This window comes from Pomacea canaliculata, linkage group LG2 (genome assembly GCF_003073045.1).
Source record: "Pomacea canaliculata isolate SZHN2017 linkage group LG2, ASM307304v1, whole genome shotgun sequence".
NCBI classification, from domain to species: Eukaryota; Metazoa; Mollusca; class Gastropoda; order Architaenioglossa; family Ampullariidae; genus Pomacea; species Pomacea canaliculata.
Genome location: NC_037591.1, coordinates 11,952,101 through 11,972,334, shown reverse-complemented (window position 1 = coordinate 11,972,334; position 20,234 = coordinate 11,952,101). Strand labels below are relative to the sequence as shown.

General features: G+C 35.2%; 1 protein-coding gene across 1 annotated transcript; it reads left to right on the top strand.

Annotated features, from left to right (window-relative positions):
• Nucleotides 1–92: 92 nt before the first annotated feature.
• LOC112557063 (cullin-1-like) lies at nt 93–19,970 on the top strand. The gene is given in 21 exon segments (XM_025226688.1): nt 93–238; nt 1,392–1,658; nt 2,409–2,604; nt 3,961–4,128; nt 4,303–4,371; nt 4,373–4,445; nt 5,158–5,321; nt 5,537–5,699; nt 6,031–6,161; nt 6,439–6,546; nt 6,847–6,953; nt 7,502–7,550; nt 7,761–7,892; nt 9,828–9,951; nt 10,230–10,306; nt 11,164–11,295; nt 11,901–11,993; nt 12,276–12,391; nt 13,981–14,086; nt 15,276–15,389; nt 16,017–19,970. Coding segments are annotated over 20 exon segments (2,337 nt in total). The 5' UTR covers nt 93–238; nt 1,392–1,524; the 3' UTR covers nt 16,098–19,970.
• Nucleotides 19,971–20,234: the final 264 nt, after the last annotated feature.

Below are 20,234 nucleotides of genomic sequence, written 5' to 3'. Positions count from 1 at the left end.
GGTTTGGGGTTTAATTATGCCCGCATAATTTAAATTATTTAGCTCTAAATTGATTAGGACCTGTTTTCTTCTTAATTTAAATATAACATTTCACTCGTGTCCAGTGCCGTCTATGTTCAAGGGATGTAACTGGTGCAGTACTTTCCTGTTTCTTTCGGTGTTGAATCAACAACACAAATTTCCCTTTGTTCCTGGTTAACTGTCGTCATTCTTGCACATAAACAGTATATGAGCACTGGTAATATATTTCGTTGAAATTCTAGCTGTTTCATTTAACCTTTTAAGGGTATAATGTCTCGAGATGTTGATATTGTTGTTTCAAAGTAACCACGACCGCCATATTGTACATGTTAAACAAGAACAGTTTGTATAAAATGAATACAACGGGGTGAAACATTGTATGTCGCAGTTGTACTACAATCTGCATCAGTTTAGCCGAAGCCAGATTCTATGGTGATGTAACCAAACACACTGTTATTTTGTTTTAAAAGTATTAGAGTTAAAGCTTTGTGTTTAAAGAATACAGGTACTCGCAACTCGCATTCAGAAATTCAGATAGTTTTGAAATCGCAAGTAATAAGTAGCTTGTAACAGTGTTATGCTTGAGCTATAGACTGTAGTTGTAAAATCCCTAGACCATACTTTTTCCCGGAAGACTTAATATGACCTATTATAATAAGTGTCAAGCACCTTTTATGCATAATTAAGGTCAAAGATGCATATACTGTGTCCGAACTTGAGTAAGAATCGCAATGGTAGTGCGCAAATACCTATAAAAAGCAGATAAAAAAATAACAAATACTATTAATGATTCTACTTATTTGTTTAGTATATTATAATCAAACAGTATGGCAGAGTAGGCAGTTGAGTTCATTTTTTAAGTAGCACTGACAATGACCAAAACTATTGATAGTTAAAATCGGAATTTTATATGAACAATTCTATATTTTACTTTTTAAATTTGATATGTTCTGAATGATTACATGCATAATGAATTTTATTTGTTAAAAAGCATACCAAATGTGATAATGTATTAAATTATTTTATTAAAAGTGAAATACTGAATGCTAAAGAAATAATTATGAGGAGATAGACAATATAAAAAGTTTTAATCAAAATAATTCATTATAGAGTCAGATTATGAATACTTGGGAAACAAACAAATAAGTACATTTACAAAATATTGGTCTTTTCCTTTTTGTTTACTAATTTATTCTCACTCTAAATTGCATATGCCTCGTTTTAAAAAATATATCAACTTTTCCTATCAGTTTTGCTGTAATCTGGATGCAGTTATTATTACCATGGTACTATAGCAGTTTCTTCTATCCTCCAACAAAAAGTCAATGAGGCATTGAAATATCATTAAAATTAATTTATCTTTCTTTCAGGTTGAGGTAAAATCATGGTGCAATGAAAGACTCTTATAAATTGTAAACCCTGACGAGTGAAGGTGGACTTGCCAGGGGAAAACTTGCACATAGAGAGTTTGGTGAATTTAGGGATTAGTGATTGTGCTGCAACATGAGTCGAAACCAGAATCCTCATGGACTAAAGCAGATTGAACTTGATCAGATATGGGATGACCTCAAATCTGGAATCCGTAGTGTTTATCGACGTCAGAGCATGACAAGGCAACGCTACATGGAATTATATACGTATCCTTTTGTTAATCCATGTTGTAATCCATATTTTAACCTTTACTATATAATAGGCAAAGATGAACATAACTCATTGTTATGCTATTTTAAGGCTAGTAATTTCCCAAGTTCCATCTGTTTTATAAAAAAGGAAGACCTTACACTTGTTTCCTTGCTGAAAAACAGAATGCTAAGCTTTGGACTTTCAATACAATATTTTTAAAAAGACTGTAAGGCATGCAAGACTACCTTTCCCACCCTTGGAAATACAGTTCTCTTCCCTTGCATCCAATCACCATTACCCATGAAATTCAGCTTTAGGAATGCTTTTTATTATTATTATTTCATGTGGAAAAGAAGCTACTTTTCAGATCAGCTCAAAAACACATCTTTGCTTTTATACCCATGTTGGCTTATCCACCTTAATGACTATAGTGGTCACAAAGATGAAAGATGCAGGCTTTTTTAACAAAAGATTTGGGAGAGGGGGGATACTTTTCATCAGTTTGCAGCATCTTTCATACTAGCATGGGATAAGGTGCACTTAACGATGTGGCTTCTTCAAAAATGGGGAAGAAATGGCTTTATTTTGTTTGGGATATTTGAAGATTATTCTGACAAAGATGTTGTTGATTGTACTCAATCAGATGATTGTAATCTGATTTGGAAAGCTGATGGTTAACGAAATTGATTACAGAACAATGCATGTTACACCTAAAATGTGGCATGAATTGGCCCATATGTGCTCATTTTCTTAACGGAGACCAGCCATGTGTACAATTACTGCACCAGTGTACACGGTGGGCAAGGTCAGGGGGCTGGTGCTTCTGGCCAGACCTTTCCTAGAGGCAGTAACACACGCAACAGAGCACGACAAGCCACAGGTGGAGCACAGTTTGTGGGACATGAACTGTACAAACGCATCAAGGAGTTTCTAAAGCAGTATCTTACAAACCTCCTGAAGGTGAATGACTCAGTAAGCTGGATATAGTAGTTGTCTGTTGTGATGTGGCTGTGTTATGATTAGCTTAACCTTTTATATCATTATGTTTGTTTATGGACCTGCCACCACAGAATGAGTCTTGTCAGAAATCTGAGATTTAAATTGTATATTTTAAAAATGTACAGGTTTTGACCTTTCTTTTGATACCGAAGTTGTTCTAAGTCCTAAAAGTAAATGAGTTATAAAGGTTTGAAGTGTGCAAGTTCTGTGGCACAAAGTTGATCCTAAACACCTTTCTGGACCTTTCTTACAAAACTACTCTGTGCGACTTAAGACACATTTAATGTTGGCAGGTCACATATACACATACAACTCAGAGTCTCTTCCTCAAGCATCAAGTTACTATAGTTCTTTTATAAAAGTGTTTTCTATAGAATTATCTTAATTATATACTTCTGTATAATGCTGCTGTTTTGAATATTATGCTAGTTCAATTATTTCTAGCCTACCGCATATGTAAGGTGCTGCCAAAAGATGGTCAGCATAAGGTTACTTTTTTTAAGAGAAATGTTCCTTTTCTGTTACAAAATGTATGAGGTACTAAAGTCATTTCTCATTGCATAGAAATATATGTGAATTGCATAAGAAAGCTCCAGACGTAAAGAAAATTGATCTAGGGCCGCAGTTCTCAAACAGTGGGGCGCGCCCTCCCCTGGGGGGGGCGCGAAGGTGGTCATTTTTTTAAAGTTTCTTATACCAGTATTAGTGAAATTAGCTTACATTGCTGGCTAACGGCGGCGCGCGGACGTACCTTTGTTCGTCGGGGGTATCACAAGTAAAAGGTTGAGAACACGCTGATCTAGGGGGTTTAGAAAATATAAATGATTTGATTCGGAGGGCTTGAAAACAAAAACAATTGGGTCAGACTCAGAGCTGTTATCATACAAGATATTGTGTAATACCCTAAACATGAAAGCTGTATATGATCAAATGTCAGAAAGTTTTACATGCATAAAAGCGTAGTTACAATGAAAACAGTTTCTTGGAATCAGAGATCAAGATCAGGAAAATATTATTTTTACAAGTGCATGGATGTGTATTTTTTCCTTGACCACTAAAACCTCCACTTTGTTCAAGTAGTGATCTGAAAATTCCTACTAGTTTTAACTGAGTCAAGAAACCCCTTGCATGCTATGATGGGAATACTGTAAAGTGACAAAGAACAAACAAAAAGGAAAAAGGATCAAATGATGAGTTTTAGGGGTGCTGGAAAGTGATCTTGAGGGATTTTATGTATGTGTTTAAAACTGTTTTTATAAGATTATTTTAAAGTCTAACAGATTCTGCTAGTGATACAGTGGCTTCTTTTCTTGGCAGGATGGGCAGGACCTATTAGACGAACAAGTGTTGCAGTTTTATACAAGGCAATGGGAAGATTACCAGTTTTCTTCCAAAGTTTTAGATGGTATTTGTGCTTACCTTAATCGTCATTGGGTTCGTCGAGAGTGTGATGAGGGAACCAAGGGCATTTACTATATCTACTCTGTAAGTCTGATCTTTCTACACTTATTTAATTTTCATAATTTGATAAACTGCTCCACAGTTAACAATAAAGGGCAATACTGTGATATTGTTTGCATTGTAAGTGATTGGCTGCTTTAATAAACTGTACACTATTTGGTATGAAACATTTCTATATGTGAATATTTATGTCTTTAGCTGGCCCTCATCACATGGAGGGATTGCTTGTTTAAACCTCTCAACAAGCAAGTCACCAATGCAGTTCTGAAAACTTATTGAAAAAGAGCGCAATGGTGAAACAATCAACACTCGCCTTGTTAGTGGTGTTATTAACTGCTATGGTAAGCAACTTTTTTCTCCTTTTTTTTTTTTTTTTTTTTTTTTTTTTTTTTTTTTGATTTTTGTAAATTACTTCATCTGAGGCTTTTCTAGTATCTTAAATTATCAGAAAGTCAAGTGTCAGAGAATATCAGGATGTTTTAAAGAGACCTAAACAGATCTTAGCTGACAAAAGTAGCAGATACTACTATACTTTTATGGACTTAGGAAACGTATCAGAACAAATGACATATACCAAACAAATTACAGTACTGAGGAATTGTCAAGTCAACTTATTTTAAATCTTTAAGCATTGTTATTTGCCTTAAACATCTTCAGGTTGCATCAATCATAGCTATAAAGAATTCTTAAGGAATGCAGATTAAACAAAACTGAAGTATAATGCTAGTATTTTGTTTGCAAAAACTTTTGTTGAAAGGCTTTGTTGGCTTAAAAAAGAATTAAGTTCATGAAATTGTTTATCCATACATCCTTGCTAACTGAAGAAGCAAAATTTCATCACTGCTCTTACTTGTGGGGAAGTAGATAGTCAAATGTTTGCACTGGCATCTGAACCTGAAGATGTGCTGGTTTGAATACACGTGTGGTGCAGTAAACTTTCTACAGTCAGCCAGCCCAGCTGCTGAGTGGGTACCACCCTCCATAGTTGATTGGAGAAGGTAAGGCAGCAAAGGATAGATGAGAACCACCTTTTACCATTTATCTGACTTGCAGTTGAGCTGGGCCTGAATGAGGATGACCCTAGTGCCAAAGGCCCCACACTGGGTGTGTACAAAGATCATTTTGAGAATCCTTTCTTGGAAGACACAGAGCGCTTTTACACACGGGAGAGCATGGAGTTTTTGAGGCAAAATCCAGTCACCGAATATATGAAGAAGGTAAGGCAACATTAGAGCCAGCAGCTAGAGGCTATGATTCAAGAAGGACTTAACAGGATATTTTTTAAAACAGCAGATAAATGGTTAACTAGATTTAAATATTTCTTGTGACATTTTTGGTGTTATTATATCTTTATTAAAATGCTGCAGTCATGTTTATTTTTTAATATGCATAAATGTATGTTGTATCATAATATAGATTTCTTTGACAACAGGCTGAAATGAGGCTGAAAGAAGAGCAAAAGCGAGTGCAGACTTACCTTCATGAGAGCACACACGATGTGCTGGCAAAGGTTTGCGAACGAGTCTTGATAGAAAAGCACTTGGAAATCTTTCACTTTGAGTTCAAGAACCTCCTGGACACAGACAAAGATGATGGTTAGTGCTGGTGCATTATACATAACAAAATTCTAAAGGTGGCCATGAACATATTGCTTATAATCCGTATAGGTTTCAGATAATCAGGGTAGCTTAAGTATGGAAGAGAAGAAGAATCCAACAAATAATAATAGATTAATAAGAACTGGAAGAAATTACCCAGTAACTTGAAAATCAGAAAGTTGTCAAAACTTGCTTTATCAACATAAGATTTGTTTGTAATTGCATATTTTATCATAACAGTTTTTAAAGGGAGGAGTCTTTGTAATTATTAAAATCTGAAAAAATTTTACTCCGAAAGCAGGCTGTCAAGCACTTTTCTTTGTTTCAGACCTTGGCCGTATGTACATGTTGGTCTCACGTATCGTGGATGGACTAGGAGAGCTAAAAACACTTTTAGAGGCACACATATATACACAGGGCCAGACAGCTATAGAACGATGTGGCGAGGCAGCCCTCAATGTATGTCAAAGTTGAGGTCATTTGTAAAAATTGAATGCTGAATGAATGTATATGTATGTCTGTGCACGTGGGTTTGCATGTGCCCTGGCTCATGTGCATGTCTAAATGAGACAAACTTTGGCAGTTGGAGAGGTGGAGGTCCTCATAGTTTAACTGTTAGGAAAAAACAGTTAGGTCTACTGATATTTTTATTTTCATCATTTCAGAATCTCATACCTTTAATATCTTGTGGTTTTCTGCCATTCTTTTTCGTATTGTGCATAAAAACTGTTTGCAGGATCCCAAAGTATATGTACAGACAATTCTGGATGTGCACAAGAAGTACAATGCCTTAGTCATCACTGCCTTTACCAATGATGCAGGGTTTGTGGCTGCTCTTGACAAGGTATGTTTTCTGCTGCCTGTTAGAAAAAGAAATCAGTACATCTACAATAAAAGAAGATTAGTAGAAAAGTAGACTTTTGACTTATTGTGGCAAGGTGCACTTAGTTCTGTTAAAGTGATTTTGGAAGTGGAGAAGAGTTTGAGAGAGAGCTATTTAGTACCAATTTAAATTATGCATGTGTTTTAGCTATTAAGTGACCGCTATGAAGTATCATGTTATGTATGGGTTTTACTGTTTTATGCATTAGGTTTTTTGAAACATTATAAACACTTTAATGCAAAGCATTGGCTCTTGTTACAGGCATGTGGACGGTTTATTAATAACAATTCTGTAACAAAGATGGTCGGCAACACCAGCAAATCACCAGAACTTCTTGCTCGGTACTGTGATCTCCTTCTCAAAAAAAGGTGGGTCACAGCATAGAGTTTTTGTGTAAAGCAGTGCATAATTCTCTGATGTCAAAAAGGCTTTGTATCATCACACATGAATGTCTGATGCAAAAAAGTGATTTGTATGTTTATAATGTATATTATACTGTGTAGCAATGTTATGATTAGGAATAATGAAGGGAAGATATTTGTTGACACTGCCCTTAATAGTGAAGATTTAGTTGTGCTCATCAGAAAAAGACTCAATTCAGTTAATACTACAAAAGCTTTTGCCTTTAGAAACAATAATGCTAACGTCTATTTTGTGGCATAAATTCTATCAGTTTCTCAGATTATAATTATGTAGAAAACTGAATCAAATACTTGGCTCTGTCTGTACTTAGGTTTTTGGGGTTTTTTTTCTTCATCTGGCGTTCGCCTATTTTAGGTGTGTGAGGTAAAGATTCTATGTCACATTCAAAAACCTGACATCCGGTAAACCACAATAATCGCACTATTTAGATCTCTTTGTAATCTTTTCAGTCTTCTTTGTTTTCTAAATCTGTACCAGCTGTTTTATATTTTAGCTCAAAGAATCCTGAAGAAGCAGAATTGGAGGATACCTTGAACCAAGTGGTAAGCAAAATGTTAACTTTTTGATTTTTTTGTGTTTTGTACTTGGAGATTCCAAGATCCCACTGAAAAAGTCTGTGGGAGGATGATTTTTTTTTTATTTGTAACTTGCCAATTGATGTTAGTAAGAATAATATGTGTACTTGTTGACTGTTTGTCGGCAGTCATCTGAAGATGATTTATTTTTCTCTTTTTTCTTCTTTAATTTTGCAGATGATTGTATTTAAGTATATTGAGGACAAGGATGTATTTCAAAAGTTCTACAGTAAAATGCTAGCCAAGCGCCTGGTTCAGCATATGTCTGCTAGTGATGATGCAGAAGCAAGCATGATATCTAAGCTGAAGGTAGAGTGGTGTTGCTGATTTCTCACTTTCTGCTGATTAGTGCTTGTCTCATGGAATAGATGTTTAGACAAATTGCAAATTATACATGTAAAATTATACTAAAATCCTTCGTAGAAATAGCCCAAGCAGTAAAGACACAAACTTTAATATAGTAAAAGTAAAAGCTTTGCAAGAGGGTTGATTTTGGCAACTTGTAGCTCCTCAAAAAAAAAAAGTAAAAATAAGTATCTTAATATTGCATTCATGTCTGTAGTAGGAATGTTAAGGAAAACAAATGTGGTGATTTTATAAATCTTTTCTTCTTCATATTCCAGTTCATAGAAGAGACAGAATTTTATGGGATGCTTAGTGTGTTTAACTATATTAATGGTTAATAATATTATGCATATTTAATCAGCGTATTTTATTCTGAATGTCTTTGATCTTGTTCTACTGTGAATTACTTCCCTTAGCTAAAATAGTCAACTGATTGGGTATTTTGTGATATTTGAAATTAGGCAATGAGTCATTGTTCATTGTTTGGTACTTTTGTTTGTATATGTTGTATAAATAATTTCTTTTTTAATTTCTGCCTCGTAACCTTCTTTCATGACAGCTTTCCCTTCAATACAGTGACCATCTTTCATTTGAACTTAGTACTAGAAAACAAAAACTGTAGTTTTTGTAAATCACATTTCTTAAATGTTTAAAAATGTTTGGTTTAAATGTTGTATCAATGATAATTGTCTTTATTTGAGGTTAATAGGTGCAGATATTGGGACACATTATACTTTGTGCTACCACTCCAGTTTAAAGTGAAAAATCTCTTTCCTTTTTGTCCATGTAAAATGAGTTAAGACATTTAAATAGTGCTTTAACAAATGTAAACAAAGTTTTTTCTGTGTGTGTTATATATATAAAGAGAGAGGTTGGATGGAGGGGTTGCATTAGACTCTGAACTGATCATGTGGAAAGCCAAAGTTATGCCAAACCACCACCCACACCAGTTCCATAGGAATAGTTTCCCCAGCTGATCTTGTTGTACATGGAGGATGCTAGTGATGCTGGCATGTTTCAGTCAGATGTGGCTCACAATTTAAAATTAAAGCATTTTTTTCCACAGCTGCAAGAAGTGCTAAATGACAAAACAAGTTTTAGCAGTTCTTTTTGCTACAGGGAAGGAAACTATCAAACACATGTATTAATTCAGTGCAATAATGCTGAAAATATAAAAGATTCTAGGATCTGGCAGGCTACTGCAAAATTTCCCTGAAGAGCATAAAGTTTACAAGAGCTTGCAATTAGGCAGGTGGTGTGTGGTCAACTGTCGATTGATGTTCTATGAACCGCTTAGAGAACAGCTCATCAGTTTGAAAGTATTTCAATTGTTTTAAATTCTAGATGATCGTTTCAATACCAGTTAAAATTTGAAAGTTTAAATCCTACAATAATCACCGAAGAAGTACTAAAGACTCCTTGTTTCACTGATATCATGAAGGACCATGCAGACTAGAAGAATGAAGTTTATCTTGGAAAGAGTTATTTTTCTCTCTGATAATAGCACAGATCACAGCATTAGCAGCATAGCACTTAAGAGTCTTAAATGTCACCTGGAATGGATTGGTGAATAGGAGGTAATTTTAATGAAGTTGCAAACTACCAACTTTGCTCATAATAAAAAGATTAAAGACAAGTTGAAATTATTCTTACCTATCACATGAAATGTTACAAGATTTATTGTTCAGTACTGGGGCACATGTAGTTTCTACAGCCGCCACTCTGTGGATCAAAACACACCCAACTACCACTCATCAGATCTTCCAACTTATGACTATAAAAATAATGTCCTCACAAAATCTTTGAAAATGATATCCTAGCAAGAATTTAAGTGACTTTTAGGTGCATTTTTATGTCATGGACAACTGCTGACATATAGTGGCAATTTTTGTTTTACAGCAAGCCTGTGGTTTTGAGTACACATCAAAATTACAGCGAATGTTCCAGGACATTGGTGTCAGCAAAGATCTCAATGAACAGTTCAAGAAACACTTGCATGAGTCTGCACAAGAGCCTCTTGACAGTCAGTGTCTCTTTTCTTGGTTTTCTTCTCTTTCGTAATTATTATTATTATTTTATATGCAAGTTCACTTTAAACTTTAATTACCACCATGAAATTTTCCAAGGAAAAAAGTAAAGGAAAAGGTCTCCATTAACTAAGAATAGAGAAAGCCATTAATAACTGATATGATAAAAAAAATTTTGATCAGTTTTAAATGTGAAATGGCAAATTTCCAGTTTTTAAAGAGTATTATCAATTTATTTGACATGATATGCAAACCTTTAAATGTATCTTTGCAGTTGACTTCAGTATTCAGGTTCTTAGTTCAGGGTCATGGCCGTTCCAGCAGTCTTGCTCATTCACGCTTCCGATGGAGGTGAGTGTACAGATATTTTGACTTTTGAGCTCAGTAATCTTAGCAGTATCTTATAATGCTAGTATAAATGATTACAGTCTGTCCACCAAATACACTGGTAATCTTATATAAGTAAAAGTTTTATATTTTGGCTCTGAAGCTTGTTTTCTTGATCTTAAATAATTTTTTAAAAAACAAGATGTGTGGATGTGCTGGCCTTAGTAAATATAGTGGTGTTTGTGCAGATAGGTTGTGTATATGGAAGGAATTATGTTTAGAATCAGATTTCTGTTGAACTGTTTAGATGCTTATGATACTTTTTTTAAAAGGGTAGGAGGGTGTTAAATAGGTTTTACAACTCTAAGAATGTTACTTAGACAAATGGATTTTAAATCCAGAAAAGAATAAAGGCCATCAGAATGCAGTGACACATAGAGGATTAATGGGAAATGGATAGCCGAGCAGTTAGAGAACCATAATCCAATCCAAGAGGGCGCTGGTTTGATATCCTTATGGTGCAGCAAACTTTCCATAGTTGACCCAGCTGTTAAGAATGGGTATCTGACTCTAGAAGGGTTGGGGAAGGTAAGACAGCAAGGAAGAGGGGAAGGGCACTACCTTTACAGAAAGCTGGCCTAGAAAAAGGTGTGGTCTCTGACATCTCGCTCACCTACAACCAAAAGGTTAGGGGACTTCTTTTATAGAGTGATGCAATTTTCTATCACTATAATATCCAACATACAAATGTATAACAAATCTGTAAGTGGTATGCTTTATGTATTCTGATAGCTGTGGGATTTTGCTTTTTGTCAAAAATCACTAGCTATAGTATAATTAGAAGCTGTATTTTGTCAACCTTTTTTTTTTTTTTAATGTAGCTTGAGCGGAGTTTTCAACGTTTTACCACATTCTACAGTGGACGACATAGCGGACGGAAACTTAATTGGTTGTATCACATGTCCAAAGGCGAGATAGTCACCAATTGCTTCAAAAACAGATATACATTACAGGTATGTAAAGCAGACTTTGAAGAAGAGTGTTTTCTCTTTTATGGTTTTATCATCTGAGAAGTGGTAAATGCTTTTTTTAAAAAAAAACACTTTAAGCAAATGAATTTGTTAAAATTCTTGAACAACAATGTTGTAAGGTGTTTGAACTGCTCTGTTTAGAATCAACAATATGGATTTATGAAAAAAATGTGATTCTATCCTTGAAATATTCCCACAGGGGATCATAAATTACTGTATTGACAGATATTTCAGTTGTTTATTTTGCAGAAGGGTTTTTACAATATCACTCCATGTTATAAAATAGCTCTCACGGGAGAAAGAATGAGCAAAATTAAATCATGTATCCTCAAAATCTGTTAATACAACCCAAACTCAAATTATTTTGCTTCCACTCTATCAGGTATTTTAAGTAAAATGTACAGTGTGAAGAGATTGTCTAGTTTTGCTGCTCTCTGTACAACCTTGAGCCAGTGCACTTAAATAGCTCTGTCCTCCATCTTATGAATCAGCATCAGGTGGGCATTGCTTGTTGTCAAGTGTAGCATTTCTAGACTACCATCGCAGCATTTCCTCAGCTTCAAAGTGGCTGTTGGATGTCATTGCAGGCTTCAACGTTCCAGATGGCTGTGCTTCTGCTGTATAACGCTCAAGATTCTTTCACTGTTCAGCAGTTGGCTGATAGTACACAGATAAAACTGGTATGTCTCTGGCGTTGCTTATATGCCATTTTGTTAAAAGCTTAATGCTGTATTTCACTTTTTAAACTACTTTTCTTTTTTTCGTTTTACAAACTTTTGTGCTTTTAGATTGTTGTTTAGATTGTTGTTGAAGTAACCTGTAGTTATCCTCTCAATGCACATCTTATCTTTTATGATTGACATGACTGTGGGGATTGCAGGACTTTTGACAGCAAGTAGTTATGGTCTGCTTGAACATAAATACATAGGTTGATGAATTAACACTGCACATGACTGTGACAGGACATGCTTGTGCAAGTTCTTCAAATCCTTCTGAAATCCAAGCTATTGGTTGGACCAGAGGAAGAGAGTGACTTGCAGCCAAAAACTCATCTAGCACTTTTCTTTGGATACAAAAAGTGAGTGAGGAGAATGTGTTGTTTAGGCACATCTTTGACTTTCCTCTACAGCCCTTCACACTATATCCCTCATGCTTTGCTTCTAAAATATCTGATTTTCCCTATCTCCTACCTCAAAAACAGTCTATTTTTTATTATTTCTCTTCTTTGAAAGACAAAATTGAAGATTGTTAAGTGCATGTATGTGGTAATATTATAAACCAAGGATCTCTCTTGATCCTAGTCACTCCTAGTGGATCATAGGGCTGCTACTACACCGGCCATCGGACCCGGTTCTGGGCATCCCTTTCCAGTTGGGACTGTCATGCCAGCTGTCTCTGCCTCTCTGTGGACCGATCTCATTCCATGTCTGTCTGGGTCTCCCAACCCTGCGCCTCCCCTGTGGGTTCCAGCCCAGAGCTTGTCTCATTAAATTGTAGCCCGGCTTGCGCAAGGTGTGACCAATCCAACCCCACTTCCGCTTCTTGATGTCTTGACTGGCAGGTTTTTGGTTGGTTCTATCCCACAGATTTGTATTGGAAATCTTCTCGGGCCACCTGATGTTGAGGATGTGGCGCAACATCTGTCGATGAATGTCTAAATCTTGTTGGTGATGGTGTTTGTCGCATGCCATGTCTCAGATCCATATAGAAGGACTGACTTTGAGGATCTTGGTTTGTAAAGATAAAGCCTTGGAGTTCCAGATAGGTCATAGGGTGTGAAATGCAAGCCTGGCTTTGTTTATTGGCTTCTTACATCTTCATCTGTACCTCCATCTTTGGTGACTATGCTGGCAAGGTAGCTGAAACAGTCAGACTGTAATACATTCCCCATGTAGTTGGAGCGGGGCTTCTTGCTTGTTGACCCGCATTATCTCCGCCTTCTTGATGTTGATGGTCATGCCAGACATCTCTGCTTCTTCTGAGAGCCGAGTGAGCTTTGTGCATGTTGCTGCTTGTGAGACAATAGGCTGGTGTCATCCGCAAAGTCGAGATCCTCAAGTTGCCTTGCGAAGGTCCACTGAATGCCCGTGTTGCTGTTAGAGGTGGTTCTTCTCAGCACTTACTTTTAAATTAGAGAGAATTAGGGGTATCCAGTTGCATTTCCAGAAAAAAACTTAACACATGATGACACCCTGTGTACAGTCACTGTCATGTCTATGGTTGTAGAAGTTGGATTCTAATGGTCACAAATAAATAAACAAAATATAACGAAGGTAAAACAACTGAAGTGTGTGAAACAGGCTCACAAATGGTGACAACAATCATCAGCCATCTTAGCATGCAGGTACAGCCAGAAAAATTAACATCTTCAAATCAGCATGTTCCTGTTTCTCCATTAGGAGATTCTTAGTAATGATCAGATTTGTTTTCATAGTTTTTGAGTAAATGTTATTGAAAATGGTGCAGATATATCTTTTTAACTATTGAAGGTGCAACACATATTTGTCTGCCACTGTCAAATGGGGTAAGGGATCTTGCATCTGTTTTAGAGTTTTAGATACCAAAAAATCTAGCAAAAATTCTAAAGCTTTGATCAATGAAACTTGGTATTTTATATCAGCTGGCAAGCTTTGCTCTCCATCTGTCATTTGTTCATATGTATTGCAGCAAGAAACTGAGGGTGAACATTAATGTGCCAATGAAGACAGAGGTGAAACAAGAGCAAGAAACCACCCATAAGCATATAGAGGAAGACCGAAAACTTCTCATACAGGTGTGTTACATATCGCAGCATGCAACTTAAAATTAAGTACCTATAATCACAGCACTGACATGGTTGGTTGTTGGTTCACCCACAGCTTCCCCCAAATGGTGGTGTTTGCAGTGAAATCTGCCATTAATGAACCTTCTGACCATGTTCCATGTTTAGACACATGGATTGTTTTTTTTTTTTTTTTTTTTTTAACACAAAACAACCTTCAATCATCAAAATTTGCCCTTTTACTTTTCACAGGCAAATAGTTTGTGTTTTAGTTTTGTGGAAGTGTAACCCTTAGTTAGGTAGCCATGTTATTTGCATGTTGGTGTAGTCTAAAGGTACACTTTTTTCATTTCTCGTTTACATCTGAATTGTTCACAAATGTCAATTTGCAGAAACTTCCTGTTATCTAAAGTGAAGTATAGAAACTATGGTCATTTCTTAAAGGGAACAAAGTCTTGATTTGCTAAAAATAAAATAAACTATAATAAATAACAATTTCCCTTCAGACCAGCATTGTTTTAACTATAGCTTCTTTGATATTTTTTGTAAAGATGATGATGCAGCTTTTGCACTTTTAGGGGGATTTTTTTTAAATGAAACTTTACAGTCTCTCATGACTGTCTTATTTGAGTGAGTCTGTTACATTTGAGAATCTCCAATAAGAGGATGTCTGTCATGTAGGAATAGTTTGTAGCTGGATGTCCTCATATCGCAGGTTTTAGTGGTTCCTTCAGAATGAAAAATTTAGTAAACAGTATTTTAATGTTAATACAAACCTTCAAATAGCAATGTTCACTAAAAGAGATAAAAATATGTCCCATCATTAAACAGCATCAAAGCTCTGGTCATTTAAATTCCAAGCATTAGATTTTTTTTTTTAAATCATTCGTAATGGTTGTGAAAGTGTAAAAAGATTTTCAAAATGCATTTTTTGAAAAGTATAAATATTTAAGAATATATAATGATTGAAAACTTTAGTTAATTTTGTGATAATAAGAATTTACCTTTTGACTCAGTTCTACCTATCAATGGAGCTTAACAGCTGATAGCATTATTAAAAAACTGTTACCAATTAAATGTACTAATTATTTAAAATTGATATTAAGACATTAACTGATTTCTCAAAATTTTAGGTTTCATGTGTTCTTTGACAAATTTAGATATTTTTTATATATCATGCGTGCTATTTTGTATTCTGCAGGCGGCTATTGTGCGTATTATGAAGATGCGCAAAACTTTGAAGCATCAGCAACTGTTAGGAGAAGTGCTGAATCAACTATCTTCTCGATTCAAACCACGCGTACCTGTCATCAAGGTGACCCTTTATTTTCACTTCATAGTATTCAGGAGGGGAGGGGTAAAGCAGATAGAGGAGAAAGGGGGAACGTCAATGAGTGCTGTTGCAAGCATATAGAAAATAATTTTATAACTCAGCAGGGCTTGAAGAATTGATGAGTGAAATACTTTTCCCATTGTTATTTCTTGACTGTTGTGTGACTAGTGGCTCTGAAGACAGACTACCATATCGTTACCAGGTTATATCATCTTTGTCCATGACACTAAATAATGTGGAGTAAATTGGAAAATTTCTCCTTATATCCACTTGAATGTGGTGATTGTAAGCCATTGAATAGACCTATTTATTTGTTTGATATTTGTAGACTGCTTATGTGCATTTTTAAATCGACGTAATATATCCGTAGTTCCTGGCACGGTTTAAAACACTAACAGACTGTTCAAGTTGAGTTTCCTGGCAAACTTTCAGAAATGTTATTTCTACATTAAATATAATGGGTAGGTGTGTCTGGCCATTCCATGGCATAGGTAGGAGCCACATATGCAAATGTGAATGCATGCACATATGTAGATTTGAGCATGCATTAATACGTCAGTGTTTGAAGTTTAAACACTTGTTCTGAAATTTTTTTATTATTATTTGCAGAAATGTATAGACATCCTGATAGAAAAAGAATACTTAGAGCGAGTGGATGGACAGAAGGACACATACAGTTACCTTGCCTGAGATGTCCGACCTGTCATCATCAGTGTACACCATACATATCCCATCTGTCACCATTATTCTTCTCTTCTTTGCTCCCTCTCTCTCTATTTCTCAGTTTCTCTCTCTCCATATTCATTTACTACATTTAGTTCCTCCTCTATCACTGCTAGCTTGACAGACATCATTCCCACATGAGCATTACTACTGAGCAGTTGATCTGACGTGTGATAAAATGGTCAACCTCTGCTGACAACCACATTTTCTCCATCATTTTCTGTTCACATTGCCTCAACAAGAGTTGTCTGATTGAGCTATGAAGTGCCAAGGACTGCTTTGAAATGATGAGATAAATTGTGCTTACCTCTAACAGTTGATAGCAACTTTGAAGGGCAGAAGTAATAGCAAAGTTTATAGAAATAAATATGTACATTTTTTGGTTTGTTTACAAATATATTTATGCTATGCTTAGTGGCTATTGAGAAGGAAATGTGCTTATCAGAATTATCTGTTATACTGGAAATAAACAGGTAACTGGTTGTAATGAAGTATGATTTTGTTCCAGAAGTTTACAGATTTCTAACAAGTTTGTTTTTAATATGTTATTACATTTTTTTTACATATAGTGTTACTTTACAGCAAAATTTCAGCATACATTTTAAAGGCTCTCTTGTAATTATTGTGAGAAAAAGTCCTAATTGGAAAGCATAGGTAATTGTCAAGTGCATGAATGCAGAAATAGAAAGTTAGATGGAAAAGCATCAGATGAATTCTGTTACAATCATATGATAATTAGCATTATTAGGTTTTACTTTTTGTGAAGCTTGTTTTCTGATAAAGTAACAAATCTCTTATTTTATATCCATAGTTTCATATTACAATCCAGCAGCTTCAAAAAATAGAACTAATGGGAAAGAACTTGCTGTTTGTCCACATTAACTCTGCAATTTCAAGTTTCTCACTTACCACAGGGTAGACGTGATTTTTCAACTATATGCTTAAGAGTTTATTTAGCACAAATCAGCCATCGAACCTAGCTGTTGAAAACAAGCAGCTGAAACTTGCATCTGCATCTTAACCCTATGTATAAATTTGTATCTCGTGTAAAATGGTGCAGGAAACTACAGTGGTTTGGGACTGAAAAAATAATTTCATGCTTTTGAACATATACTTGGTTGCTTATTCACTATCTTAAATGGAATTGATAGCAGATCATGAGAATCCAATCTAGTCTCTTCAAATACTTTGCATGTTCTTGTGCATTAATCCCATCAAGCCAAAACTTCAAAGTGACATTGACAAGTTTAGCAGTAAGGTTTTTGTTGTTGTTTTTTTTTTTTCTTCTTTTGTCTTCTCTACCGCTTAGTTACACAGTCTTTACCTCCAGCCAAAGACTCACATTTTAGCCGCTTTTTTTAAATTCTGGATTTAATGCAAGAAGACATTGTTTAGAGAGAAATCACTGATCAAGTCTCGGTTTTTTGGGGTTTTTTTTTTTTTAATGAAAACTCAAGTTTTCTTCCACCCAGCTAATAGATTCTCCTTTCTAATAAATGAAACAGTTAAACACAAGATATGAATTACTAGTTTTCAAAACAAAGATGTTATCAAAAACAGGCAGGAAAAGGGAAGCAGAACAACAAAAGGCAGTTTTTGTAGAAAATTTAAAATCGAAAAGTTCAATTTCTTTTTTTTTTTTTTAACCTTTTGGAAAAGTTTGTTCACTTGAGCTACAGCTGTGGCATGAACTAAACTTTAACATCAGATATCTTTATTGTTTTATAAGGTTGTGCAGATGTGTACTATAGGCATGGGTGGTTTTTCCATAAAGCTGTCATTAAGATCAGACTGCAAAGGTGAACATACTCTGTAAACTTACCAGGCATCCTGTACTTAGGTGATTGCGAACCTTATTCCCCATGTACATTTGAAACAAGTGGATCAAAAGGCAAAATTTGTACACTGAAAGCTGGACGCTAAACTTAATATATTTTATTTTAATCTTGAAAAGAAATTATAATTCATTTATGCTGTGACTATTATTTTGCCAAACACAACACTCCAACTTCTGACGGGTGCATACCATCTGTGAATGTGCACACTCATATTTTCTCAGTTCCCTGCCATTAGTGCCTGAATTTTGCCTGATGTTTTTGTGATAATGTTTTATGAGTTCTTCCCAGACTGGAAAAGGTGCCCTGGAGAAGTTTTAAATCACCAACATTACCTCTTGTGCAGTAGTAAACTGTCTGCATTGATCACTTCATTTGATTCACTACTTTGCTAGATAATAAATTATCTCAGTGACCACTAATTATTTATGTATGTAACCACCATTTTATTTGTAACATATTAAAACTTTACCAGTTGTAGGATTATTAAGTCATTTTGACAGTGGTAGACTATGTCCAGTGCAAATGGCACAAAAAAGCACAGAAGTGTGAACTTTAGAATCATTCATGTTGGTTTATGGAGAGAACAAATGCAGAGGAGGCTGAAGAAATGCAGACAATTGCTGCTGATCATAAGAGGTTCTGTAAATGAGATATTAAAGGCCATGAGGTTTTCTGCAACCAGTGGTGTATCTTTTTATTTAATTTTATTTTCTTTCTCATGCTCGTAGATATAATTATATAATCTATAGTCAAACCCAGTAATGCTGACTGCTAAACCAGCAAGTTTGCAGCTTGGGTAAACATCAGCCATCCTACTTTAAAATAATAGTGGGATGGTATAACTAACAACTTTTAACTTAATTAAAAACCTAAATTTTATAAAATGCCCAACTCTAAGGAGTGATAAAATAAAAGTTTGGGGGAGTTGCAGATTGGCATTCTTGGGTGAAATCAGTTCAGCGTGTTTTTGTTGCATGTCTTTTATCCATATTTTATTTTTGACTTTCTCTAAATATCGCCAATGTAAGCAGAATTTACGATTGAAATTGACAGATGAGAACATTTTCCCTCCAAGATGGAACAACACAGAGTTGAAAGTTTTACAGTCATGTAGTACAAATCCCTACCTGCCTACACAGTGCTTTTGATGTCTTGGCGCTTCAGACCCTATTACTGTATATAGCACTTTCTTCTGCTTTTCTTTTTCAGAATATCATGACTTTAAGGTGTTAAGTTCTAAGTGTCGTAGATCCATTTATTAATCTGCTCTTATGTTTTCAGCATCTACATTTTCTTTAACTAAACATGTCATACAGTCTAATAAAAAAAAACCAATAAAATAAAAACAATTTGAAAAAAAAAAAACCTTTAAAATCGGTGTGCATTGATACAATTGGATTCGTTTAGGTGGCCATATTTGTTTTCTTCCTTTGTTGGAAAGGGTAAGCATTTGAGATTGTTTTTATCTTAATGTCTGACCCCATCCCTTTATTAAGATTGTTGTTAGGAATTCAAATGATTGCTTGTAAATAAAATAACAATTGGAAGAAGGGTGTATCTTAGTACATGACCTATGACTGACTATAAATGATCCAGACCGAATTTGGGTCATGCTAATCTGCTTGCATGGATGCACCAATATGTACATTCAGTTAACCTTGTGTAGCTGTTTTAAAGCTTGTGAGAGCGATATACGAATGTGTGCATGTAGGTGAGGCAATATTTTTCCTGGTATGCATCAGCATGAGTGATCAGTACAAAATTCTTTACGAGAATGAAGATTTTCCTAAAACAAACAAACAAAAAAGCCTTCTAAAGAACTGTTTTCAAAGCTTGGTTCACAGGATGTATATAGTTGATATTTTGTACTGTTGCAAGATCTGTATGTCTGATGTGACATTGCTGTTTTATTTTTTGTTTTTTTCGCAACAAAGGGCATGCTGCAGCTACCTAGTGATCCAGTGTTAAGACTGTCTGATAATAAAAAGGTTCAGTGATGAAAGTAGAGTATGTTGAATAAAACATGTGAATGTGTGTTTGAGAGAGAGAGACGTATAGCCAGTTACATTTTTGTCTTCATAGCTTGAAACAGTTTGACTTTCTTTTTCACAAGTATGTGATCAGTATCATGTGCAGAAACTCACAAGCTGATGCAGATTGACTAGGAAAAAGTTGAAGCAGATCCCATTAAATTTGTAGGTTTGATTCTCAGCCAGTGCTAGACTTGGTCTGCAAGTGTATTGAAAGAATGGCAATGAAAATGACT